The sequence below is a fragment of the Ranitomeya imitator genome, chromosome 3, assembly GCF_032444005.1.
Source record: "Ranitomeya imitator isolate aRanImi1 chromosome 3, aRanImi1.pri, whole genome shotgun sequence".
In the NCBI taxonomy this organism is placed as follows: Eukaryota; Metazoa; Chordata; class Amphibia; order Anura; family Dendrobatidae; genus Ranitomeya; species Ranitomeya imitator.
This window is the reverse complement of record NC_091284.1, coordinates 680,264,453-680,291,754: the sequence shown is the minus strand read 5'-3', so window position 1 is coordinate 680,291,754 and position 27,302 is coordinate 680,264,453. Positions and strand designations below refer to the sequence as shown.

The following is a 27,302-nucleotide window of genomic DNA, read 5'->3' as shown; positions in this document are numbered from 1 at the left end:
TACAGGCAGGAGCACAGCTGCATTATAGCAGAGCTCCTGCCTGTAAAATAATTTAACCCCTTCAGATGGATTTACATCGTGGGACATATCGACGGAAGGTATGAGATATTGTTGGTTTATTATTTTTAATTTATTACAGGTCGAGGGTCTTCAGGTGGATTGAGAGTGGAATAAAATATTACAACAACCTGTGTGTTTATTTTATTAAAATACTTTGCAATATTGTGTTTTTTTTAACCATTTCATGCTATTGGATTAATAATGGATAGGTGTCATAATTGATGCCTCTCCATTATTAATCTGGCTTAATGTCACCTTACAATAGCAAGGTGACATTAACCCTTCATTACCCCATATCCCACCGCTACACGGGAATGGGAAGAGAGTGGCCAAGTGCCAGAATAGGCGCATCTTCCAGATGTGCCTTTTCTGGGGTGGCTGGGGGCAGATGTTTTTAGCCCGGGGGGGCAATAACCATGGACCCTCTCCAGGCTATTAATATCTGCCCTCAGTCACTGGCTTTACTACACTGGCGGAGAAAATTGCGCGGGAGCCCACGCCAATTTTTTCCGCCATTTAACCCTTTAATTTAAGAGCTAGAACGGCCAAATTTTTCATATACACACTACTAACAGTAGTGTGGAATATGCAAAAAAAAAAAAGGTGATATTAGATGGTTTACTGTATGTAAACCATGTCTCATATCATGTCGGGTTTAGGAAGGAGATAGCAAAAGCCGGTAATGAATTACCGGCTTTTCTGCTATCTAGCGCTGTATGCTATATATATATATATATATATATATATATATATATATATATATATATATAGCACATGGATCCATTGTATGTCCGTATGTTGCTTTTGCAAGCCTGCGAGACAATCTCGCAGTACGGATGCCATACGGAGGATGACATGCGCAAAATACACTGACACATCTTGCCTACGGAGGAGATACGGACCACTATTTTGGGGACTTTTCTGCGTATTACGGCCGTAAATTACGGACCGTATTTTTATACGCTGAGTGTGACACCGGCCTAAGGCTGCCGTCACACTATCAGTATTTGGTCAGTATTTTACATCAGTATTTGTAACCAAAACCAGGAGTGGGTGATAAATGCAGAAGTGGTGCATATGTTTCTGTTATACTTTTCCTCTATTTGTTCCACTCCTGGTTTTGGCTACAAATACTGATGGAAAATACTGACCAAATACTGCTAGTGTGACGGCAGCCTAAGTGTGAAACATCCGCAGGTAGAAATGCATGTGCTTCCATTCACACTAGCAGTATTTGGTCAGTATTTTACCTCAGTAATTATAAGCCAAAACCAGGAGAGGAACAATCAGAGGAGAAGTCTAATAGAAACACGTCACCACTTCTGCATTTATCACCCACTCCTGGTTTTGGCTTACACTGAGGTGATACTGGCCCTCATGTGTGACTGCTCAGTCTCCCGCACACAGTTGCTCTCCAGAGCTGAACTTCACTTTGCTCCATGTGCACAAACTCATTGAAAGGGTCAAACGGGGTTTGGGGTCGGGCCGCCCCCTCTGACGTCACTCTGTGTCCCTATATAGGGGCTGAGCAGTGCGCGATCCATCAGTCAGAGGCTGCAGTGAGGAGCTGCTCCGCAGTCAGGTAACTGAGCGCCTGTGGGGGGCGTCCTCCTCCTCCTCCATCCTCTGGAGCCTGCGGGTCAGTGCGGGAGGAGGAGGCTGCCGCTCCGGGTGGAGGACACGTGTGCGGTGTCACAGGCGGGACGGGGAGGACCTGCTGCTGGTTTTGTGGTGACAGCTGCTGGTTTGGAAACCTAAAAGCTGCGACTCCAGTTCTGCAATCAGAGAGGCCAGGAGGGCGTCCAGCTGCCCCTGTGCACACTGCTCCGAGGGTCTCTGCGCTGGGCTGTAAGTTCTCCAGCTCTGCGGTTTGGGATCTCTGGCGGCTGTGATCCTTTGTGATCTTTCCTCCTTGGCAGTGAGGCTCGGTGCCCGGTGTGGGATCCGCTCTTCCCATAGGTCGCCGTGTACCCGCCCGCTTCCAGCACTGGAGATGCGAAGCTGCGACGTGTTCGGTGCGGAGCGTGTGTGTGTGAACAAGCGGCTGCCGGGAGCGCTGAGGGTTCGGCACAGTGTTTTTTTCCATTTTGGCAGGAGGGGGCGGCTTCTGCTTCAAATACTCTTTGAATACTATTTTTTTTCTTTTGGTATAAATGGGAGACCCTGTCTGTAGCTGAGGTGGGGGCGATGAGGGGTTTCTGCTTTTAAAAACGAATAATTTGAGGCATAAGAAATGTAAATCCATTCCACTAAATCTGCATATATTATATGGGGGGAGGGGAATGAAGTCTGTAGACCTAGAACATTAATGTCCTGGGATGTGATATAAAGTCCGGCAGATTCTGTGGCATAGAATGGGGGGCAGTGCCGGACAGAAGTATGGAGGGGGCTTTATATATGCTCCTATCTGGTCTCCTTCCACTAAATGGCTAATCAGGGGGAAGGTGCACTTTGTAGCAGTTGATGCTCAGGACACAGTTCTCTCCTTTTTTGACACTTCTTGTAATCTATTGTGTTGCAGTTCTATATTTCCCCTAAGTATATATTTAGATGTTGTAAAATAGCAGCAGATACATTATTCCTGGTCTCGTTTACATGCAGAAGGTAAAGGCTCCACAGATGTTACACTTCTCACAGCTGGTAGTTTGCTACATTTGTATCCAATCTCTAATCCTCTGACAGCTGCTGAACTATCTGAAGAATGGCTTACCTGACACTGGGTACTGCGGGTGACATTACCTGACACTGGGTACTGCGGGTGACGTTACCTGACACTGGGTACTGCGGGTGACATTACCTGACACTGGGTACTGCGGGTGACATTACCTGACACTGGGTACTGCGGGTGACGTTACCTGACACTGGGTACTGCGGGTGACGTTACCTGACACTGGGTACTGCGGGTGACATTACCTGACACTGGGTACTGCGGGTGACGTTACCTGACACTGGGTACTGCGGGTGACGTTACCTGACACTGGGTACTGCGGGTGACGTTACCTGACACTGGGTACTGCGGGTGACGTTACCTGACACTGGGTACTGCGGGTGACATTACCTGACACTGGGTACTGCGGGTGACATTACCTGACACTGGGTACTGCGGGTGACGTTACCTGACACTGGGTACTGCGGGTGACGTTACCTGACACTGGGTACTGCGGGTGACGTTACCTGACACTGGGTACTGCGGGTGACATTCTCCTTGTGTAGTGACGTGCTGGCGGTGCATGCCAAGGTATGGCGGCGTAAACTGGATGCCAACTCCCAGTAACAACTGGCTGAACACTGGGTTTGGCCACCTAACTTTGCCTTCAGCCCCCAGTAATGGAGCGGTGATGTGAGAGGGCACAAAGACCTAGGGTGAAAGAATACTGTAGGTTTGCAGGGAGTAATGTCCTAATCTGTAAGGAACAAACAGCAAAAAGAGGGAAAAGTCATCCTTATGAATCCCCTTTATTGGTGTATAATCGGCATAGCTGTGACCAGTTGTAACGGTTTGTACCCTGTGCGCTTTATATAAACCGTTACATGGCCAGGAATGCGCTGTAGAAATGCCGCCGTACATCGTATGCAGCAGGTGGCAGAGCCAATAGTCTGCAGATACAGCAGCTTATATAGCACTGGTGCCTTTATCCTGTGGTTTTTGGACCCAAGTGTTAGTTATTGTGGATTTCCATGTATTAGTTTTCCTGGTTGCAGTGTATACCATGGAATAGTGTCCCACTTCTTTCTTTTTCAGCATCTTTATATTTTAAATGTTTTTATTATACTATGTTTTGAAGATAATTGTACTTCATCTTTACCTGAGTAATAAAACCTATAAATGTATGCTTCCAAAAATATTCTAAAGCTCCTAAAAACCTCAATGTATACACATTTATCCTATCGCCATATAGTCCTAGGTCTGCTGCAGCATAGTAATGCTGCTGAATGCAACCCGGGTTATAGAGATTAAAGAGGAGACAAAGTAATAAACGATGCATGTGTAGCAAAGTATAATAAATTTTAATTATATATAAAAATTATACAAAAAATTACATGGACATATCAGTAACTGTGAGCAAAACCAAAGAGGGCAAACCAAGACAAAGAAAACGGTAACATCCACAATTGTGGGACTAGACAGGGGTGCCTGTGGACCAACGGCACCATAGCTGGAAAACATGAAAAGCCTCCGTGAGAGGAAACACGTGTATACCTATAATAAGGTATACAGATAAGAATGACCAGATATTTAAAGATCAGATATCTACACAGTGAGCCTCCTGACGAAGCCCTAGTGGCGAAACGTGCGTCGAGGTGCCCACCAGTGTGACAACAGGGGAGTTTTACCAGCTTTAGCCATGGCCACAGGTACTACACGAACATGTGCAGATGGTATGACCGGTTGTGATTTTTTTTTTTCCCACAAGCTGGAAACTGTATTCAGCTAAAAGCTTACAAAAAGTTCCATCATTTGTCATTGCGAATGGGACTTGCGCTATATGAATGTTATGATAATAATACAGTTTCTCCACCTGTGTAGATATTATGTTATCTTTAAATATCTGGTCATTCTTATCTGTATACCTTATTATAGGTATACACGTGTTTCCTCTTACAGAGGCTTTTCATGTTTTCCAGCTATGGTGCCGTTGGTCCACAGGCACCCCTGTCTAGTCCCACAATTGTGGATGTTGTTACTGTTTTCTTTGTCTTGGTTTGCCCTCTTTGGTTTTGCTCACAGTTACTGATATGTCCATGTAATTTTTTGTATAATCTTTATATATAATTAAAATTAATTATGCTTTGCTACACATGCATAGTTTATTACTTTGTCTCCTCCATAATCTATATAACCCGGGTTGCATCTAGCAGCATTACTATGCTGCCGCATACCTAGGACTATATGGCGATAGGATAAACTTACCTGAGTAATAGTTTGCCAGTGGTAATCTGGTGGTTAATAGACAGTTTCCTCGTAAAATACTGATGATGTTGGTGATTTGAGTACATTTCCTGCAGAATGTAAGTTCTCATATAGTGAATATCGGGGGGTGGAATGTATGTTTCCCCTGTTAATATAGACATTATGTAACTGACGTCTGGGCCTGGAGGCCATATTGTCCTTGTGCCCCACTGCTTCTTCACTTTCTGCTAGTAGAATTGTTGGTTGTATATATGGAGTCACAATTGTAAAGACCGTTGTGCACAGTTTGCATAAATGGGCCATACAGAAGTAGAGACCATGAAGCTTCCTTTGTTTTACACACTTTTTGGCGGTTTCAGCTGTCCGATTCTTATCTCCCCCTGACACCTGCGGAGATAATGCTCCCATAGACCTCAGATGGTCGCTGGCCCCTCCATGCATTACATGGTCAGCCGTGAATTTGTTTCTAATGCTCCCAGCTGATTCTTCTCCTGGCATGAAGGTGTTGTGTATTGATGAGCTAACCCCATTATTATATCTTTGAATATAGCCAGAATGGTAATTTGGGTGTAGCTGAGCTTGCCATCTTGTTTACTAGTTCTTGATGTTGTCAGTGTTCTGTGGAGGGTGCGGTCCCCTAAAGCTTCTGCCACTGCTGATAAATGAATAAACATTTCCCCATATGTCTTTAGAAGGAAAACAAAATCTACATGGAAAATACTTTATTCACAGTTTATGTTCCTACTCTCACAGCCAGTGTGTTAACACAATGTTCTTACATTGTAAGTACCGGTAGTTTAGTTGATCGTATTCATGTGGTAATGTGAGGGGTTTTTGTTTTGATTTTAAACCCAAATGTTTGGGGAAGGATGAATTCTTGGGGCGTTTGCCAAAGGTCTTTGGCAGAGAGCAGATTTTTACTCTCCAGAATGGGCAGAGAGGATCAATCATTCATCCTGATTAATTAATCTAAATGGGATATCCAAAAGAAGAGACTGGGAAAAAGTGAATAACTCAAAGATGATACAGTATACACCTGTCCATAGGTTTTCTTATATTTTATACTTTTTCTGAGAGCTGTAGTAACTTTATAAAAGGTCCCTGAAAATCAACAGTTTTAGTAAGACCTGATATAAAGAATTGTATGAATTGTATCTTGCTCCGTCAGCTACACACTTTTTAATGGTGATCTTCCTTGGATGCCACATTTCGGTTGTCCATCTTGGCACACATACGTTGAGGAAGCAGAACTTCCTCTTTTTACAATTAATCTTGGTATTTCAGATTAAGGTATCTTTAAGCTGGAGAATTGTACATACTAAGGGATCCTAGAGACAGTATATGTCGGTTGAACAATGGTTTGGCTGACTCCTCCACATTCAGGAGTTCTCGCTCTGCCGAATGCTCCTGTGTTCTGAGACGCTGCGAGACTCCTGTAGCTGATCTCCCTGAGAGCTAAGGCTATGTGCACACGTAGGAAAAGAGGTGCACAAAATCCGCATTTCCTGGCAGAATCCGCAGCCGTGGTTTTTATGCGGAATTGATGCAGATTTTCTGCGGTTTTTGCCACTGCAGATTTTTATCATGGAGGGGTGCAGAAACGCTGCAGATCCGCACAAATGTGACATGCACTTCTTTGAAATCCGCAGCAATTCCTCACTGTTTTTTTTTTTTTTTTTTTTTTTTTTTTTTTTTTTTTCCCACACCATCTGCACAGCTTTTTTTTTTTTTTTTTGGCCCATTGATTTACATTGTGCTGTACATCACAGTGCGGAACTGCAGTGTTATTGCGTGGAAAAATACGCTGCGGATTCGCAGTAAATCCGCATCATGTGCACATAACCTAAGGCTATGTGCACACATAAGAAAAGAGGTGCAGAATTTTCTGCACAAAATCTGCATCTCCTGGCAGAATCCTGGCAGAAGCTGCGGTTTTAGTGCATTTTTTGTGCGGAATTGATGTGGATTTTCTGCTGTTTTTACCACTGCGGATTTCTATTAATGAAGGGGTGCAGGAACGCTGCAGATCTGCACAAAAGAAGTGACATGCACTTCTTTGAAATCTGCAGCATTTCTGCGTAGATTTTTCTGCACCATTTTCACATTGATTTACATTGTACTGTAAATCACAGTGCAGATCTGCAGCGTATCTGCACTAAATCTGCATTGTGTGCACACAGCCTTAAAGGTTCGGCAATTGAAAATGAGACATGCTGGATCCTTATTTCTCTACATCATCACCTGTTGGGAGGCCCCCATGCAACCTAGGCTACTTTCACACTGGCGTTTTTTTGCAATACGTCGTTTAGGGGGAAAAACGCATCCTGCAAAGTTGTTTGCAGGATGCGTTTTTGCCCCATAGATTAACATTAGCGATGCATTGCGACGCATTGACACACGTTGCAACCGTCGGGTGATGTTTGCGCCGTGTTGTGGCGGACCGCCGGGAGCAAAAACGTTACATGTAATGTTTTTTGCTGCCGACGGACCGCTTTTTCCGACCGCGCATGCGCGGCTGGAACTCTGCCCCCACCTCCCCGAACCTTACAATGGGGCAGCGGATGCGCAGGAAAAATGCATCCGCTGCCTCCGTTTCACTGCTAGCGTCGGAACCTCGGCCCGACACACTGCGACGGGCCGAGTACGACGCTAGTGTAAAAGTAGCCTTAGTCTAATGTGTATGGAGAACTTGAGACGTTAGACTAAGGTTACACATTAGGCTGCCGTCACACTATCAGTATTTGGTCAGTATTTTACATCAGTATTTGTAAGCCAAAACCAGGAGTGGGTGATAAATACAGAAGTGGTGCATGTGTTTCTATTATACTTTTCCTCTGATTGTTCCACTCCTGGTTTTGGCTTACAAATAGTGATGTAAAATACTGACCAAATACTGCTAGTGTGATGGCAGCCTTAAGGTACCTTCACACTAAACGATATCGCCAGCGATCCGTGACGTTGCAGCGTCCTGGCTAGCGATATCGTTCAGTTTGACACGCAGCAGCGATCAGGATCCTGCTGTGATGTCGTTGGTCGGGGCTAGAAGGCCAGAACTTTATTTGGTCGCTGGCTCTCCCGCGGACATCGGCGCGTGTGACGCCGATTCAGTGATGTCTTCGCTGGTAACCAGGGTAAACATCGGGTTACTAAGCGCAGTGCCGCGCTTAGTAGCCCGATGTTTACCCTGGTTACCATCCTAAAAGTAAAAAAAACAAACGCTTCATACTTACCTTCCGCTGTCTGTCCTCCGGCGCTGTGCTTTCCTGCACTCACTGTGAGCACAGCGGCCGGAAAGCAGAGCGGTGACGTCACCGCTCTGCTTTCCGGCCACTGTGCTCACAGCCAGTACAGAGAAGCAGAGCGCCGGGGACAGACAGCGGAAGGTAAGTATGAAGCGTTTGTTTTTTTTACTTTTAGGATGGTAACCAGGGTAAACATCGGGTTACTAAGCGAGGCCCTGCGCTTAGTAACCCGATGTTTACCCTGGTTACCAGGGGACTTCGGGATCGTTGGTCGCTGGAGAGCGGTCTGTGTGACAGCTCTCCAGCGACCAAACAGCGAGACGCTGCAGCGTCGCTTAGTGTGAAGGTACCTTTAGACTGTCTTCGGGGGGCCATAAAGTCCCAAATTGTATTTGCCTGTTTTTTTTTTTTGTTGTTTTTTTTAAATTCTTTGCAATAAACTTTACTTTTGACAATACAATTTATTACATCAAATCAGTGTTTGGTGTCTTATTTAGTCTCACACTGACACTGCAGCAATGTGGTAAATGATGTAGTGAAGTTTATGATACTACAATTAGCTGCTTAGGTTATCAGTCCTCACTTAAGATAAGCAGTTATATTGATTCCTTGTGAACCATCTGATCTAAGCAATGAGTTATACACTGCCTCTCCTGGAGATATTCCAAACTTGTGGCTCATTCTAGGATTGTGTCAGTGGTTATCAGATGGTGTTTCCTTAAACTGATAGCCTCTTACCAAAACTGCAAGTTAATCTATGTGCACACGTTCAGGTTTTTTCGCAGTAAAAACGCTATAAAAACTCATTAGAATGCATAATGTATGCGTTTTTATCATTTAGAATGCATTCTGCATGTTTTGTGCACATGATGCGTTTTTTTTTTTTTTTTCTTTCCACTAACAAAACCCATCGCGGTAAAAAAAAAAAAAAAAGCAGCATGTTCATTGATTTTGCGGATGTTTTGTGTTTTTCCCGCTATTCTATACATTTGGGGAAAAATGCACAAAAAACACACCAAAATCGCAAAAAAAAAACGCATGCGGATTTCTGGCAGATGTCAGTTGTTTTTTTTTGTCAGGAAATTTTCTGCAAGAAATCCTGACGTGTGCACATACCCAGAGTCTGCTCTGAAAAGTTCCCTTTCGACTTGTGTACACATTCTGTTCCTGAACTGGAAACGTCTGTGTATTGATATGGGGAGGTTGTAACACCGATGTTGTGTATGCTGTTCACATTTCATTTATCAGAAATGTAAGATGTAGTGTATGTAAACACCACTGAGTGAGCGCCACCTAAATCTGACCATAGATAGAAAGTTTAGCTTAATGAATGATACTGACCAAATATTATAAAACGTTATGAAGAGTTTCCATTTGCCGATTGCACAGTATCTACAGCTTTCCTACTCCCTGCTCTATTCACAGCTACCTCCGCACAGGTCAGAGAGCCTAATTTCCCCATACAAGTCAATAACCAGTTGCTGTAAAGCTGCTCTCTAAATGTTAGGTTACTTGGTCAAGATTGTTGCTTCCATATTAATTGGAAAAGAGAATACAAAAATTGAGATGTATTTAAAAAAATAAAGTTAAAAAAAAGAGCAAAATAATGGCCTGTTTATGAAGTGCAGAACAAGTATCCTTGTTTGTGAATATACACTCACATGTTGTTTGTGTGTGTGTTTGTTTTTTTTTTTTATGTTTTAATCCTAACAATTTGCTTGCTTTTAATTTAGGGTAAAACATGGCCCTACTATGCAGCCTGACCAAACCACATAGGTAAGTAAGCAATCCATTTTTAATTATTCAATTTTTGGGGTACCTATAGGGATGGCATCATATTTTCAATTTCTGTATTTTTAACTGTTTTGGGATACAATTATGTAGACTCTTGCCAATTAATTAAATGTCCTTTTTATAAGAGAATACACCTTACGTTTGTGGATAAATATAAGTTGGCACCAGCAATCAAGATGCCAGCAATGACCAAACAAACGTGGGACAATCGCTCCATTTGTTTACCTCTCATGGCTGCCATGATGCGTAGAGATCATAGCATTTAGTGGTCAGGATCGGAGTTCTCGAATCCTAATCATTACAACAGGTGTGTGGTTGTCAGTTATTGCCACTGTTCCTCTGATAGTGGTCACACTTAAAAGGTTATGCTAATATGTGCACAACATGTGGTGATTGCACACTTATGATTTGCTTACTTCATGCTAGAATTCTCAGCATGAAATTCTGTGTGGGGGTTATGACATTGCTGTCTTGTTTAATAAGTAACACTAGTAACGCAGACTTCTGCTAACCTGTATGTTGGACATGTACGCCCCCCTTTTTTCCCGTGTGTACAGTGATCCTCATCGCCTAATGTTGTTTCTTATTATACAATACACAATCGTCTGCCCTATGTTGTGCCTCATCTCTACAAAATCTAAGCAAGCAAAGACATATGTAGGAAAGGACAAGCAATCCAGCATTTAGTAAAAACAGTAGTGGCTTAAACAATCAAGCCAGTACATGGGACTCCTGCACTATTCATTTTTCTTGGAATAGAAGTGTGCTTGACTTCAGTCTCCATTCAAGAGTTGGCGCCATGTGGGTTATATTTTCATAATTTTGATCCCTAAGTAGGAAGGAAAGGATATTACAGTCTTGGAATACCCCTATAACGCATGTTAGGCAATATGGTCCTCATATGGCTCATTTACATAGCAAGATAATCGTGAATGAGCATTATTAAAAATGCTCATTTCATGATGCTTGTTTGTTTGGTGAAATGATCTTTTATGCAGCATAAAAGATCGTTGATCTCTGCGTTGCTGTTTAAACAGGACTTGAACGGTGAAGAACAATGGCAGAATAGATCACTCGTTCGCATCTTTTACTTCAGCATGTGTAAACAGTCATTCAAGTGACTGTGGATTGGTATAATAATAATCATCTTTATATAGTGCCAACATATTCCGCAGCGCTTTACAGTTTAACAGTTTCAAACACAAAAGTCATAAGTAACAATGTTAAGAATACAATAATTAAAGCAAAATAAGACGACCCTGCTCGTGAGAGCTTACAATCTACAATGAGGTGTGGGAGATACAAAGACCAGGTGTGCATTTACAATGATGTATTTACAATCATGGTCCAGCCATCTTCAGGGAATGAGGGATAGATGGAAGTAGTGAATGGGCTACACACACACAAACATAAAATGACTTTGATTAGTGAACGTGATAGGCCGCTCTGAACAAATGTGTTTTGAGGGAGCGCCTAAAACTATGCAAATTGTGGATGGTCCTAATATCTTGGGGTAGAGTATTCCAGAGAATTGGCACAGCACATGAAAAATCTTAGAGTCGGGAGTGGGATGTACGGATTAGTGCAGAGGTTAGTTGAAAGTTATTTGCAGAGCGCAGCGGTCGGTTGAGCCGATTGACCGAAATGAGGGAGGAGATGTAAGGGGGTGCCGCACTGTGGAAAGCTTTGTGGGTGAGAACAAGTACTTTGAATTGGATTCTATAATGAATGGGCAGCCAGTGTAACGACTGGCGAAGAGCGGACACGTCTGAATAACGATTAGCCAGATGGACAACCCTGGCTGCTGCATTAGGCCGGGGTCACACTAGACCGTAATACGGACGAGTGCAATGCGCTAAAAAATCACATAGCGCTCGTCCCAATGTTAATCTATGGGGCAGCTCCCATCATCCGATATTTTCTCGGCCGTATTCAGGATCCAAGTGAAATCGCAGCATGCTGCGATTGTCGGCGTATCTCGGCTGAGAATCGCCAATGAAAGTCTGAGGGGGAGAAAAAAAACGGATTACACATGGACCAACAATGTGACTTACGAGAAATACGCAGCGGTGTTCTAGAGAAAAGCCGGCAATTCAGTGCGGTGTACAGTAAAATCACACTGGCAGGTTAGAATAGAATAGCTAAAATAAATGTCTACACATAAATTGTGTGTGTGTATATATATATATATATATATATATATATATATATATAATAATATAATATTTTTTTTTATTTTTTTTTTCATACAGCGCTAGATAGCAGAAAAGCCAGTAATTCAATTGCCGCCTTTTGCGATCTCCTTCCAAAACCCGACATGATATGAGACATGGTTTACATACAGTAAACCATCTCATATCCCTTCTTTTATTACATATCCCTCTTTAGTGATGTTAGAAGTGTATGTGTTTAAAACTTGGTGTCTCTAGCTATTAAATTAAATGGTTAAATCGCAGAAAATTTGCGTGGGCTTCCGCGCAATTTTCTCCGCCAGAGTGGTAAAGCCAGTGACTGAGGGCCGATATTAATAGCCTGGAGAGGGTCCATGGTTATGGGGCCCCCCCCCGGCTAAAAACATCTGCCCCAGCCACCCCAGAAAAAGCACATCTGCAAGATGCTCCTATTCTGGCACTTGGCCACTCTCTTCCCATTCCCGTGTAGCGGTGGGATATGGGGTAATGAAGGGTTAATGTCACCTTGCTATTGTAAGGTGACATTAAGCCAGATTAATAATGGAGAGGAGTCAATTATGACACCTATCCATTATTAATCCGATAGTATGAAATGGTTAAAAAAAACACACACATTATTACAAAGTATTTTAATGAAATAAATACACAGGTTGTTGTGGATTACCAGTATAATAAAATATTACAACAACCTGTGTATTTATTTCATTAAAATACTTTGTAATGTGTTTTTTTTTTTTTTTGTTTTTTTTTGTTTTTTAACCATTTCATACTATTGCATTAATAATGGATAGGTGTCATAATTGACGCCTCTCCATTATTAATTTGGCTTAATGTCACCTTACAATAGCAAGGTGACATTAACCCTTCATTACCCCATATCCCACCGCTACACGGGAATGGGAAGAGAGAGGCCAAGTGCCAGAATAGGCGCATCTTGCAGATGTGCCTTTTCTGGGGTGGCTGGGGGCAGATGTTTTTAGCCAGGGGGGGGCCAATAACCATGGACCCTCTCCGGGCTATTAATATTTGCCCTCAGTCACTGGCTTTACCACTCTGGCGGAGAAAATTGCGCGGCCCACGCCAATTTTTTCCCCGATTTTACCCTTTAATAGCTAGAGACACCAAATTTTACACACACATACACCTCTAACATTACTAAAGCGGAATATGTAATAAAAGAAGGGATATGAGATGGTTTAAGTATGTAAACCATGTCTCATATCATGTCGGGTTTTGGAAGGAGATGGCAAAAGCCGGCAATTGAATTACTATCTAGCGCTGTATGAAAAAAAAAAAAAAAATTATATATAATAAAACATACTGAATATATATATATATATATATATATATATATATATATATATATATATATATATATATATATATATATATATATATATATTTACACACACTAGATGGCAGCCCGATTCTAAAGAATCGGGAGTCTAGAATCCATATATACTTTATTTATTCAAATGTAAGAATAATACAATTAATAAATAATAGTAAGAAAGAACAAAAATAATAGGCAGTATATGGAGAAAACACCAAACAAAAGTTCAAAATTGGTGTGAAAATGTCAGTGAACCACTTCACAACTAAATATATATAGTTTTGGTAAATGGTATTATCATTTTTTTGACGAAATTCGGCAGGAGCTTGAAGAGCAACGTCACTGGGCCCGCCTCCACGCAGTAGAAACTTGCTGTGAGGTAAAAATTCAAAAATCACACCAAAATGGCGGGCGGAGTGTGTCACAGTACGGCACGTTTCTGATTGGTCGCTCGCAGCAGGCGGCAACCAATCAGACACTGGACACTGTTGACGTCACTTAGCTCCGGACATTAGCTCCGGACAAAGCCACGGAAGTTGGCACAAATTGCAGGAAGTAGTATTCTAGGCAATTATATATTAGATATATCTCTATCAGTATGTTTTTATGAATATTTGAGCCCATGGATAGTAATGGCGTAATGATAGTTATTTTAGGAGGAGAAAATGCCAGAGGAGAGGGAGATATTAAAGATTGTAGTTAGGTGAGTTGTGACGACTGGAGGAGATGTGATGGAATGGGGTCGGTAGTGCATGTAGTCGGACGAGAAGGAGAGGAGCTTGGAGACTTCCTCTTCTAAAAGTTTGTCAACTGGCGGTTGTATCGTGCCTCTGGTCGGTCTGTGTAAATGGACCCTTAGTTTGCATAGGAGATGGCTGAGTGCTCTACTATGCTTTTTCTAGCCATATAGAGAATGCGCATGTAGGTGTGTATGCTCAACCTCCTTTCCATTCAGATGGACCTCTGCAAATCCCTTTTTCAAGGGATCAGTGGAGTTCCTAGCAATCAAGAAGTTTTTCCCTATTCGAGCCCTTGGCAAAGTGCTGGCTACTTCTTGCCCCTCTGGCTGTTCCAGTCCAGCCCGTGAAATTGAGACAGCCGAAGGGCTGAAACAGTGGCACACGGGCTTCCCTTTTGTCGCCGCTGTCTGGGTGCTGACAGCGTGTGGGCCAGCAGATATATCACTTAATTGCATCAGCTGTGCACTGTGGAGAGTTTTTGCATTGGAAAGGGCAGAGGCTGAGCGGCAAGGGCTCTGGAGTGTGTTGTATTTTGTTTGTTTTTTTTTCTTTATTCTCCTCTCCAGTGTATGTATGTATTGATTGCAATCACAAATTCTTTATTATCTTCATTTAATTTGTTTTAAATGAAAAAACACAAAAGAGAATGAAGCAAAAAACAAAACATTGATCCATTTCACACACAACTCCAAAAATGGGCCAGACAAAAGTATTGGCACCCTCAGCCTAATACTTGGTTGCACAACCTCTAGCCAAAATAACTGCGACCAACCGGTCCCGGTAACCATCAATGAGTTTCTTACAATGCTCTGCTGGAATTTTAGACCATTCTTCTTTGGCAAACTGCTCCAGGTCCCTGATATTTGAAGGGTGCCTTCTCCAAACTGCCATTTTTAGATCTCTCCACAGGTGTTCTATGGGATTCAGGTCTCGACTCATTGCTGGCCACCTTAGAAGTCTCCAGTGCTGTCTCTCAAACCATTTTCTAGTGGTTTTTGAAGTGTGTTTTGGGTCATTGTCCTGCTGGAAGACCCATGACCTCTGAGGGAGACCCAGCTTTCTCACACTGGGCCCTACATTATGCTGCAAAATTTGTTGGTAGTCTTCAGACTTCATAATGCCATGCATACGGTCAAGCAGTCCAGTGCCAGAGGCAGCAAAGCAACCCCAAAACATCAGGGAACCTCCGCCATGTTTGACTGTAGGGACCGTGTTCTTTTCTTTGAATGCCTCTTTTTTTTTTCTCCTGTAAACTCTGTTGATGCCTTTGCCCAAAAAGCTCTACTTTTGTCTCATCTGACCAGAGAACATTCTTCCAAAACGTTTTAGGCTTCTTCAGGTAAGTTTTGGCAAACTCCAGCCTGGCTTTTATATGTCTCGGGGTAAGAAGTGGGGTCTTCCTGGGTCTCCTACCATACAGTCCCTTTTCATTCAGACGCCAACGGATAGTACGGGTTGACACTGTTGTACCCTCGGACTGCAGGGCAGCTTGAACTTGTTTGGATGTTTGTCTAGGTTCTTTATCCAACATCCGCACAATCTTGCGTTGAAACCTCTTGTCAATTTTTCTTTTCCATCCACATCTAGGGAGGTTAGCCCCAGTGCCATGGGTTTTAAACTTCTTGATGACACTGCGCACGGTAGACACAGGAACATTCAGGTCTTTGGAGATGGACTTGTAGCCTTGAGATTGCTCATGCTTCCTCACAATTTGGTTTCTCAAGTCCTCAGACAGTTCTTTGGTCTTCTTTCTTTTCTCCATGCTCAATGTGGTACACACAAGGACACAGGACAGAGGTTGAGTCAACTTTAATCCATGCCATCTGACTGCAAGTGTGATTTAGTTATTGCCAGCACCTGTTAGGTGCCACAGGTAAGTTACAGGTGCTGTTAATTACACAAATTAGAGAAGCATCACATGATTTTTCGAACAGTGCCAATACTTTTGTCCACCCCCTTTTTTATATTTGGTGTGGAATTATATCTAATTTGGCTTTAGGACAATTCTTTTTGTGTTTTTTCATTAAGACAAATTAAATGAAGATAATAATACCAAAGAATTTGTGATTGCAATCATTTTCAGGAAGAAACTGAGTATTATCTGACAATTGCAGGGGTGTTAATACTTTTGGCCATGACTGTATATATGTATGTGTGTGTGTGTATATGTGTGTGTGTATATATATATATATCTCTATCTATCTCATTATTATTTTTCTCTAGCTATGTGGATGCGTGCTGCATAGGAGGTGTCGGGAAACTTAATTCTGCTAAATTGTCACCCAATCAATATTAATAAGAAATATATGCTAATATGCAGCAGAATTAATTTCAGCCTGTTTGGTTTGGTTCTTCACAACAGACACTCTCAAGTGACTCCTCAGGAAAATTAATTGCCCACCCCTGTTAAGGGCTGCCAGTAGGATTTTTGGGGCCTCATACTGGCAAAATTTTGGGGCTCCCTCTAGACTCCACCCCAGCTCTGCCTCCACCATCCCACCGCCCACTCTTGCAAAAACTCAACTTCTCTACCATGTCATCACCGATTAAATATTAACAGTTTCCATCAATTACCAGATCACATTCCTAACCAGCAGCTTTTGTTCTGGCCAAAAGAATTTTTACGCTGACTCCACGATATGGTAGACTCTTTTGGCCGAAACGTACTCTACTCTAGCTTATTAAATAAATATATTTGTATGTATTTTTCTTCAAGGGAATGAGTCATATACACTTTTTTTTAATCTCCATTAATACCACATACAAGGGACAAATACTGTCACACCATGACCAGACCACATATTACCACCACATAGTGACCAATAATACCACATACAAGGAACAAGTGCTGCTACACCATGGCCAGACAACATATTTGGTCAGTATGTGGTGGTAATAATGCCACCTACAAGGAACAAATACCACCACACCATGACCAGATCACATATTACCACCACGTAGTGACTGAATACTACAATACTGATCATAAATAAAAATAAATAAGCAAACACAATACTAAGTGTCATTATACAGAGGAACTCTGTATTTACTGTCAGTGTACAGATAATGGTGATTATCGGTGACATTATACACAGGAGCTCTGTATACAGTGTCAGAGCACAGGTAGTAGTGATCATGGTGACATTGTACACAGGACCTCTGTATATAGTATACAGATAACACACTCACCAGTGTTGTCTCTAGTCCTTCATCTTTGCTTTTCTTTTTCATCCAGCACAGACTGCCGTCACTTCATCACAAAAGAATTAAAAATATAGTGGTAAAAATCATTGGTTCACTTGACATGGAATGACCCGGGGCCCAGTGAGCAGAAGCACAAGAGCAGGGCCCTAGTTTTGTGGGCCCTCTCTGTACTGTTGCTCATCAGGCCTCATACAGCACGAAGGACAGTAATGCCCTGATGGTGTCCCTGCCCCTCTTCTATTCTATAGATGGGTTAGACATTCTAAACTTGCTACAAACCCTTTTAATAAATTCACAATTGTTTCTACCTGACACTTAATTTATTATTTTTCTGTTTCCTGCATAAGTGTAGGGTGGGGATCAGCAATCGGCTACAAGTTTCATTGGTGATAGTTTGTCCATCCTGGTAAACAGTAATTTGTTTTTCAGAAATTATCATAAACTATTGATGGAAACTGACTTTATAATCTATATTGATGTATCATAGTCTTCTCCTGCTGTTTCTCTCTGCTTATCCTTATATTTTTGTGTGTTTGACAATACTTCTATTTGATTGCTTTTTTTTTTTTTTTTTTTTTTTTTTTTTTTTGCATTTATCCTCTACAATCTGCGGCATGTGGCTTCTACATAAAGTAAAGCTGATGTTATGATTTTGAAATTTAATTTAGTACGTTGGGCAATATTTTCACAAATACAGTGACCTGTTGGCTTTGTAGTTTGATCTTTGCACTGACGTATCTGCATTGGAACAGCTTTAAAGAACTTTCCCTTGAATCTACAATGGGAGAAGCTTAAGTCATACACATTAGTTGACTGTCGGACGGCTTTCTCTCAGGACATGGACAAAAACTTTTGGCCAATTTAGTTCCTCAGCCCACGACACCTGCCTCCTAGCACCTATATGGCTGAAACGGAGTCATGTCATATAACAGAGGTTGGCAATTAATTTTCTCAAGGGGCCACATGAGACCATCATGGTTGTGGAGGTCGAACCAATGGGCTGAAATTAATTTTGCTCAATATTAATCTATTTTATCTTAATGTTGATCAGAATTAAGTATGCTGACAGCCCCCTATATACAGTCTGTGCACACACCTTGTTCCACTCGTGCTCCTCCTCAGCTCTGGTCTTTGCTGTGTGCACTAACTTTCCACACAGCAGATGTGATGTAATCTCCCTGTTAACAACCTTGCACCTCTCCAGTCCATCCTTAACTCTGCTGCCCAACTAATTCATCTCTCTCCTCGCTACTCCTCCGCTTCCACCCTCTGCAAATCTCTTCACTGGCTCCCATTCCCTCAGCGTATCCAGTTCAAATTACTAATGCTAACCTACAAAGCCATCCACAACCGGTCTCCTCCATATATCTCTGAACTAATCTCCCGATATCTTCCCTCATGTAATCTCGGTCCTCCCAAGACCTCCTTCTCTCCTCCACACTTATTTGCTCCTCACCCAACTGCCTCCAAGACTTCTCCCGAATATCCCCCATCCTCTGGAATTCTGTGCCCCAACAAGTCCGACTATCAACCACATTCGGATCCTTCAGACGGAATCTGAAAATGCACCTCTTCAGGAAAGCCTACAGCCTGCACTGACCCCGCTGCCTCCTCACCACTACCGGAGCTACCGCCTCACCAACATCGGAGCTCCTGCAACCCTCGACCTACTATCTTTCCCCACCATCCTGTAGAATGTAAGCCCGTCAGGGCAGTGTCCTCGCCCCTCTATATCTGTCTGTAATTGTTAGTTTGCTTACTGTAAGTGATATCTATAATTTGTATTTAACCCCTTCTCATGTACAGCATCATGGAATCAATGGTGCTATTTTTATAAATACCGTAATGATAATCTGCTGCCTCAGTCCCACACAATGAATGGTGGAAGGAGGAGCTGTTATAATTACGGCTAATTGGATCCGAAGGATGCAGATAGCTGTGAAATTGGTGGGCCAGTGTTTTTTGCACTTTGGCTTTCTTGGTCCACTGACCACTCTTTGTCCAGATTTGATATGATGATGATTTTTATTTCATCAATCAATAGTACATATGGAAATAAGCAACTATGTAATATACAGCTCTGGCAAAAATTAAGAAACCGCCACATCAAAACCCTGTCATGGGCAGCCCAATCTCCAGACCTGAACCCCATTGAAAACCTCTGAAATGTAATCAAGAGGATGATGGATAGTCACAAGCCATCAAACAAAACTGCTTAAATTTTTGTGCCAGAAGCAGTGTGACAGACTGGTGGAAAGCATGCCAAGACGCATGAAAGCTGTGATTAAAAATCATGGTTATTCCACAAAATATTGATTTCTGAACTCTTCCTGAGTTAAAACATTAGTATTGTTGTCTCTAAATGACTATGAACTTGTTTTCTTTGCATTATTTAAGGTCTGAAAGCCTCAGGGTTTGTTTGTGGTTTTTTTTTTTTTTTTTTTTTAAATTTAACATTTTTCTTTGTCAGGAAACAAAATGCAAAATGTATTGCTTGGAAGTTCGGAGACATGTTGTCACTAAAGGCTAAAAGAACAATTTACATTTTACTTAAAAATATACCTATAAAGAGAAATCGGACAAACTGAACATTTTACAGTGGTCTCTTTATTTTTGCCAGAGGTGTATCTTATCAGAGAAATTTGCTTCAGCTGCCAAAATTGTTCAGTCATTATCAACATTGTCAATCTTGAGCGAAATCTGTATTCGGTGAAGACTTTCCCATTACTAAGAATCTTACTAGCAACTGCCTTCTCCTATGTAGATAGAATTGATAATGACTGATCAGTTTTGGCAGAGAAAGAAGCAGATTCCTCTGATAAAGAAAGTTCCAAAGTTGCTTATTTTCTCATAATATTGATTTATGAAATTAAAATTGTAAACGATGGTTACTCTTAAAGTTCCACAATGTGCAAGTGTTCTAAACAAAAGAATTAGGCGTTTAAATTCCAGTTGTCTCATGACCTCTCTTGGGAAATCTCCATACACATTATTAGGGTTGTCAAACTCCAACACACAGTGGTCCAAAATAATAATATAAAAAAAAAACTGGGATAAAATCGTGAGTCAACACTGACATTTTAATTAAAAAAAACTACAATTGAGGCAGGTTTTCCTTATCAAATATAACGTTGAACCTTTTCATATAGAAGCAAACTAAAGCCCTTTCTGACATCGGGCGTAATAATACACTGATGTTGGAAACTTTTGGGTTTTCATTGGCTGTATGCCATAATCATTAACACTAACAGAAATAAACACATGAAATCACTCTGTAATGACTCTATATAATGAGTCTCACTTTTTGTATTGAAGAACTGAAATAAATTAACTTTTTGATCTAAGAAGCACTTGTAATGTTACTAAAAGGTAGTCATACACAATACAAGTGAAGGTCCATATTGGCTGTGTTCAGTGACTCTGTGCAAGGAATGAAAAGATGATGTTTCTATAAATGTATCAGATGAAAAATTTTGAACATGGTCCGCTTCTTTCCAGATTATGGCATGCTATAATAAGTTGCTAAAATGCTTATTTTGACTAAAGGTGGACAAACCTAAGTTGCCATTTCAGTATATTTATACATATTTTATATTGCCTTCCAGGTTGCAGAAGCAAATCTTCATGTCTGTGCGAATATGTGCATCCAGGAATGAGTCCAGACAGAACCATAGCACAGAAAAGGAGTCCAGAGCAAACCGCTGGAAATGGGGTACCACCACCGCAGGAGCTTTGTTGGGATTGGGCTCTTTCCTTATCTTTGATACTCAACGGAAAAAAGTAGGTCTTGACATGATTTACAAAAGCATATTTTGTATTTCCATTTTTATTTTTTCATATATTTATGGCGAGTCATGAGGAAAAATAGTCATCATGGGAGGGCAGATGCCTGGTGCATTCCTTGAGTTGACCATACACATTCAATAGTTGTCTAAAGGCCTGTTAGGCCAACAACCATTTCTCTTGCTTTCTTCTCATGCACACATTCACATTAACCCCTTCATGACTGATTTTGTTCTAGAGAAAAAAAAATGTTTGCACTTTCTTACCTTTTTTCTAATATCAACATTTTGCTTTCTCCAACATGGTTTTTAAACTTTTGTTTCTACAGTGTGTACTGTGTTAAAATTGACCTGGCAATACGATTATTCAGGGCAACGACCACAGTGATGCCAAACTTATAAGTGAGGTGTTTTGTTGTTTTTTTTTGTGCATGTGTTCTGAATGGAAGAGAGCTGCTGCCAGACACTTTTTCTTAACAAAGGATCAAAGATGTTGAAATTAGTCCTGCGCCATTCTTTAGCTCCTGTCATCTATTGAGCACTCAAGACTCCTCGCATGGCAATCCGATACTGCCATTCATCACAGTTGCTGATGTGTTAAGGTGGTTAGTAGTGATGAGGGAGTGTACTCGTTGCTCGGAGATCACCCGAGCATGCTGGGGAAAACCCGAGTATTTATATCTGCTGAGAAACTTAGCTTTCGTTGCCTCAGCTGCATGATTTACAGCTGATAAGACAGCTTGAATACATTTGGGGATTCCCTAGCAACCAGGCAACCCCCACATGTACTCGGGCTGGGTAGCAGCCGTAAATCATGCAGCTGCGTCAACAAAAACTAAATCTCCGAGCAGTTATAAATACTCAGAGACCACCCGAGTGTGCTGGGGAAAACTCGAGCAACGAGTATACTCACTCATCACTAGTGGTTAGATCAACATGTGCAGCAAACAGTCTCTGCTCCCCAGGTAGGACCATGGGATTCCTGTTATGGACATTACTTGTCCAATAGTTGCCTGTCACTTAGAGGGATAGGCCTTGCTATTACTCGCCACTACTTGTACAATTGTGTATATTCCCCCATGTGTTTTGTATTTGCATTATATTTAAGCTTTTTAGAGCACTTTTACAAAGTTATATGCCGCAATTTAGACCTCTTAATATGGCTTTTCTCTATTTTCTCAGGCTGCTCTGGCAGAGTCTAAAAAAGAACCTGTCCCGTTACATTTGTTCCCTCAGTATACAAGGGATGATGTGAAGAAGCACAAAAGTCCTTCTGACAGAATATGGGTTACTTATGCCGGAGAAGTATTTGACATCACAGATTTTGTGGATTTGCATCCTGGAGGGAACAGAATCTTGCTGGCTGCTGGGGGAGCGTTAGAACCTTTCTGGGCCCTCTATGGGGTTCACAAGAGTGAGCATGTCATAGAACTGTTGCAAGAGTACAAGGTGGGAGTGCTCAGCCCTGATGACAAGGAACCACCACGTGATTTATCTGATCCCTACTCAGGTGATCCTTCTCGACATCCTGTTCTAAAGATCAATAGTCAAAAACCCTTTAATGCTGAGCCTCCACCTGAAATGTTGACTGAGAACTTCATCACTCCAAATGTGCTGTTTTTCAAGAGGAACCATTTGCCTGTGCCAAATATTAATCCTGATAAATATGAGCTTGTTGTCGAGAGACCGCCAGGAGCTAAGTGGGCTAAACCATTGAAATTGTCTCTCAAAGACCTAAAGACCAAATTTCCTCGACATGAAGTGACTGTCACTCTGCAATGTGCTGGAAATAGACGCTCTGAAATGAATGCTATAAAGCCAGTTAAAGGACTAGACTGGGGTGCAGCAGCAATTAGTACAGCTCATTGGGGAGGAGTATGGCTGAGGGATGTCTTATCAGATGCTGGCTACTCTGAGGACTTGCCCAATGTGCGCCATGTTCAGTTTGAAGGCTTGGATCAAGACATAACTGGAACAAAGTATGGAGCCTCCATCTCTTTTAAGCGTGCAATGAGCAAGGACTGTGAAGTCCTACTTGCCTATGAAATGAATGGTGAGGAATTGCCTAAAGATCATGGCTTTCCTCTGCGGGTTATTGTGCCCGGTGTGGTAGGCGCCCGGAATGTTAAGTGGTTGGGACGCATTATTGTAAGTGAGGAGGAAAGTTCCAGTCATTGGCAGCAGAATGATTACAAGGGCTTCAGTCCATCTGTGGATTGGGATACTGTAGACTTTTCCACCTCTCCAGCCATACAAGACCTACCTGTGCAATCTGCTATTACAGAGCCACGTCCTGGAGCAACGATCACCCCAGATCATGATGGAAAAGTAACCATCAAAGGATATGCATGGAGTGGTGGCGGGAGAGAGATTGTGCGAGTGGATGTGTCTCTGGATGGAGGAAAAACTTGGAAAGTGGCTGATCTTACTGGGGAGGAGACTAAAGGACCGACATGGGCATGGAAGCTGTGGAAATTGGAGGCAACTATTCCTGATGAACAGAAAGAATTGACCATTATCTGTAAGGCTGTAGATAGCAGCTATAATGTGCAGCCAGATACTGTGGCCCCAATATGGAACTTGCGTGGGGTGCTGAATAATGCATGGCATCATATAAGCGTTACAGTAGACAAAGATGAACATTGATATTAAGGTGTTATTTCTTATGGACAGAGAAATGGGGGTAAAAAAACCTTGAGACTTGTTACAGTAATAAAATGTGTATAAATAGTCGTGCTAGATTATACCTTAGGATGATGCTTTTTATTCAATGGCCTGTTTTTTACTTATCCCAATTACCTCTATTTATAAACTTGAGTTAATAGTTTATACTGAAATTTAGTGTAATTTAATCTGTCAATATATAATTTTATAGGAATCTTATAGAATCAGCTCCAGCCTAATAGAATCTTGTCATTGCAATTCATGAGCATATAATTATTGAATTGTGTGCGTTTTGTATCATATAGATACATTGACCACTTTTGAAGTGGTTATAAAATATGCAATGTTGTGGTTTGTATAGAATCGCATGCCCTTACCAATAAACATGGTCGCTTTTGAGTGGGGCCTTACTTAATGGTTGTGTTGGATTACGCACACGGTGATGTCACACCAGTCTGCCAGCACTGCGGCTGAGTATACAATGAATGAACAAAAGTATTGGGTCACCTATAGATTGCACCCAAGGGAGCTTTTGACAACATATTCTAAATCCATTGCCATTCGTATGGAGTCGGCCCACACTTAGCAGCTATCACAGCTTCCACTCTTCTGGGAAGGCCTTCTGCATGGTTTTTGGACTGTCTAAGGGAATTTTGTGCTCATTTATCCAGGAGGGAATGTAGAGGGGTCAGCCACTACTGAACGAGAACAGTGTTCACAATTTCAGTTCTTGTTCATCTAAAGTGGTTCAATGGGGTTGAGGTCAGGGCTCTGTTTGGCCGAATTCTTCTACACCAAGCTAGCCCAGCCATGCCTTTATGGACCTTGTTTTGTTCAACGAGGCAGTGTTTTTAAAACTGACAATGGCCTTCAAAACTATTCCCACTAAGTTGCAACCATAAATAGTGGTTCAAAACATCTTGATATTCCGAAGTACAAAAATTTCCCTTTAATTGAACTGGGTGGGGATCTAAAACAACTCCATAGCATTATCCCACTTGCCAAACTTTACAGTTGGCACAATGCAGTCAGACATGTAGTGGTCTCCTGACACTTGTTAAAGCCAGACTTCATCTGGTAGTGGGGAAATGTGTTCTGTGACGTGATGACTCAGTCCATGGGTTAGACCACTCTGACTCTTGTCATTGTGCTTGATGTAAGGCTTCCATGCAGTTACCAGGTCATGTAAACCCATGCGAAGAGGATCCTGGAGCACAGTTCTGCTCTGCAGTTGCTAAGACAGCAGAGCATTTGTTGGTTTTATGCACTACATACCTTGGCTCTTGTTGACCCCCTGAGAAACACCGCATGATGTGCCACTTCTTGGCAGAGTTGCTGTGGTTCCTAAGCACTTCCACATTTCAATAAAGCTGCACCTTTAGAATGACCTATTCTCACACAAACATTAGTGAAGGCGGACTACAAGACAGGGTGCTGTATTTTATACACGTGGCAATGGTGAAAAGCTTGGGTTCAATGATTAAAAGGTGTCCCATTACTCTTGTGGACATAGTGTGTGAACGGGGCTGTAGACTACATCTGATACTTCAACAGATATTCATGATAGAAAATGGAATATTCAAACTAACCTTGGTTACCAAGATGGTACCCAAGGCAGTGGGAAAGTACTGATTTAACATTGTATTTTTTTTTTCTTTGAAGAAGTGTAGGAGGGTCATTCATTGGTTGTCCCTTTTTCTCTGTTGTGCTAGAATATAAAAATGTTTCCTCTGCTGTGAAACGCACAATCTTGATCAGTTTTAATCTTTGAAGAAGTATACTTGTCTAAAGAATATAAATGGGAATGACCAGTGAGAACGTTCCTGAATACTAACTGGAAATGCTTCCAGCCTTCGTGTACTAACCAAAATGTATTGCTATATTTATAGTAATGCCTAATTTATAATCGGTACATGTTGATCAACACAGATCTTTAATACGTTCTGATGTAAAGTTCCTAAATTCCTTAGCTTGCATATATTTTTTGTAAAAGATAACCTTTTGTATTTTATTTGGCTTTACATGCAAATAGCAGTGTAATAAAGTATAGTTTTATTGATTAAAGATTAAAATCTGTTAATTAAAATGGTGGCTGGCAAGTGCACAACAAAGTTAATGAAGAAATGTATTAGAAAGAGAATATTATGGAGTTGGATTCTCTGAGAAAGGTGTAAGGAAAATCGGCCATATAATTACAAGTGAAACCATGGACTGGTGCATTGTATTATGTTTGTTTTGTGCGTATTCACCTTTCTCTTTGTGTACCACTTTAGTAATTTGCTTTATTATAAAAATGTCTTGCCTTATCCCTATATCTAATTTATATTTTTTATCTTTACTTCTGGTGACGTTTTATTTTGAAAGATGGCCTTGCAGTCTCCCCCCCCCCCCCCCCTCCACCTTCAATAGCCACCACCCACTTAATTTGTGCTTAACACACACCTGCTTCTTCAATGGCCACTGCCACAGTCCCCACTTCTATCTTCTATATTTTTTTCATGAGATGTCGTCATATCAGGGGGTGGTGGTTAAAAACTTGACTAGCTGAATCCATCTAAGCTCTATGTAGACAGAGGAGGTAAATGTTCCCTGTATGAGTCATCAGTCACTGCAAACGTCCCTGGCAGGGGGGACCAGTTGGGTCAGGAGATGAAGCCGGGAATTATTTATGCAGAGAAAAGAGATTTCCTGTTTCTACATAAAGCAGAGAAAATAGAAGAATTAGCTGAGTAGAAAGGCAAAATGACCAATTGTACGTAAACAGTGCTATATAATGTGATTGAAATATATTATTGGATTCCATACTGTATTGGAGGCTGTGGTGACAATCTTACTGTGTGGGGAAATCGCAGTTTGTGGGGCTATCATATTTTGTGGGGGGCATAACACTTTGAGGGTCATGAAAGGGGTATCAAAGTGAATAAGACCACTTAGACCGTCATTTTGGCTCTAAGTGCTGCAATACATTTCCTTCTCTGTTAAAAAGTTGGTAAGTAAGCCCTTTGACTGTGATGTGATGGGACTTTTTATGGGGTGCCTGCTATTTCTATGTACGCTTTTGCTCAGGAGCATTATTACAATAAATAGGCACTGTGGGTTGTCATATGGGGAGATTGTCGTCATTTGTAGGGGAAGCAAGGAGTCATTAATATAACCCCTTTCTGACATATGATGTACTATCCCGTCGAGGTGGGGTGGGCCCGTATGACCACCGTCGGGATAGTACGTCATAGCGCGGCTGGGTGTCAGCTGACTATCGCAGCTAACATCCGGCACTGTGCCAGGAGCGGTCACGGACCCGGCACATTAACCCCCGACTCACCGCGATCAAACACGGCGGTATAGGGAAGCATCGCGCAGGGAGGGGGCTCCCTGCGTG

General features: G+C 41.8%; 1 protein-coding gene across 2 annotated transcripts; it reads left to right on the top strand.

Annotated features, from left to right (window-relative positions):
• Nucleotides 1–1,578: 1,578 nt before the first annotated feature.
• Nucleotides 1,579–26,259, top strand: SUOX (sulfite oxidase). Of its 2 annotated transcripts, none has more exons than XM_069758417.1 (4): nucleotides 1,579–1,642; nucleotides 9,948–9,990; nucleotides 21,083–21,257; nucleotides 22,442–26,259. In XM_069758417.1, the coding sequence occupies exons 2-4, from the start codon at nucleotides 9,956–9,958 to the stop codon at nucleotides 23,903–23,905; spliced, it is 1,674 nt and encodes a 557-aa protein (XP_069614518.1). In that variant the 5' UTR covers nucleotides 1,579–1,642; nucleotides 9,948–9,955; the 3' UTR covers nucleotides 23,906–26,259. The 2 variants fall into 2 exon arrangements, with proteins under 2 accessions (XP_069614518.1, XP_069614517.1); XM_069758416.1 differs by having other exon boundaries at nucleotides 1,606–1,908; nucleotides 22,442–26,228.
• The last annotated feature ends 1,043 nt before the right edge of the window (nucleotides 26,260–27,302 follow it).

Bases quoted from the DNA above. Each gene is read 5' to 3' on its own strand.
- SUOX (XM_069758417.1), top strand. From the start codon at position 9,956: ATGGCCCTACTATGCAGCCTGACCAAACCACATAG. The intron at 9,991-21,082 runs GTAAGTAAGCAA...ATTGCCTTCCAG, and splicing joins AGCCTGACCAAACCACATAG to GTTGCAGAAGCAAATCTTCA. The intron at 21,258-22,441 runs GTAGGTCTTGAC...CTATTTTCTCAG, and splicing joins TTGATACTCAACGGAAAAAA to GCTGCTCTGGCAGAGTCTAA.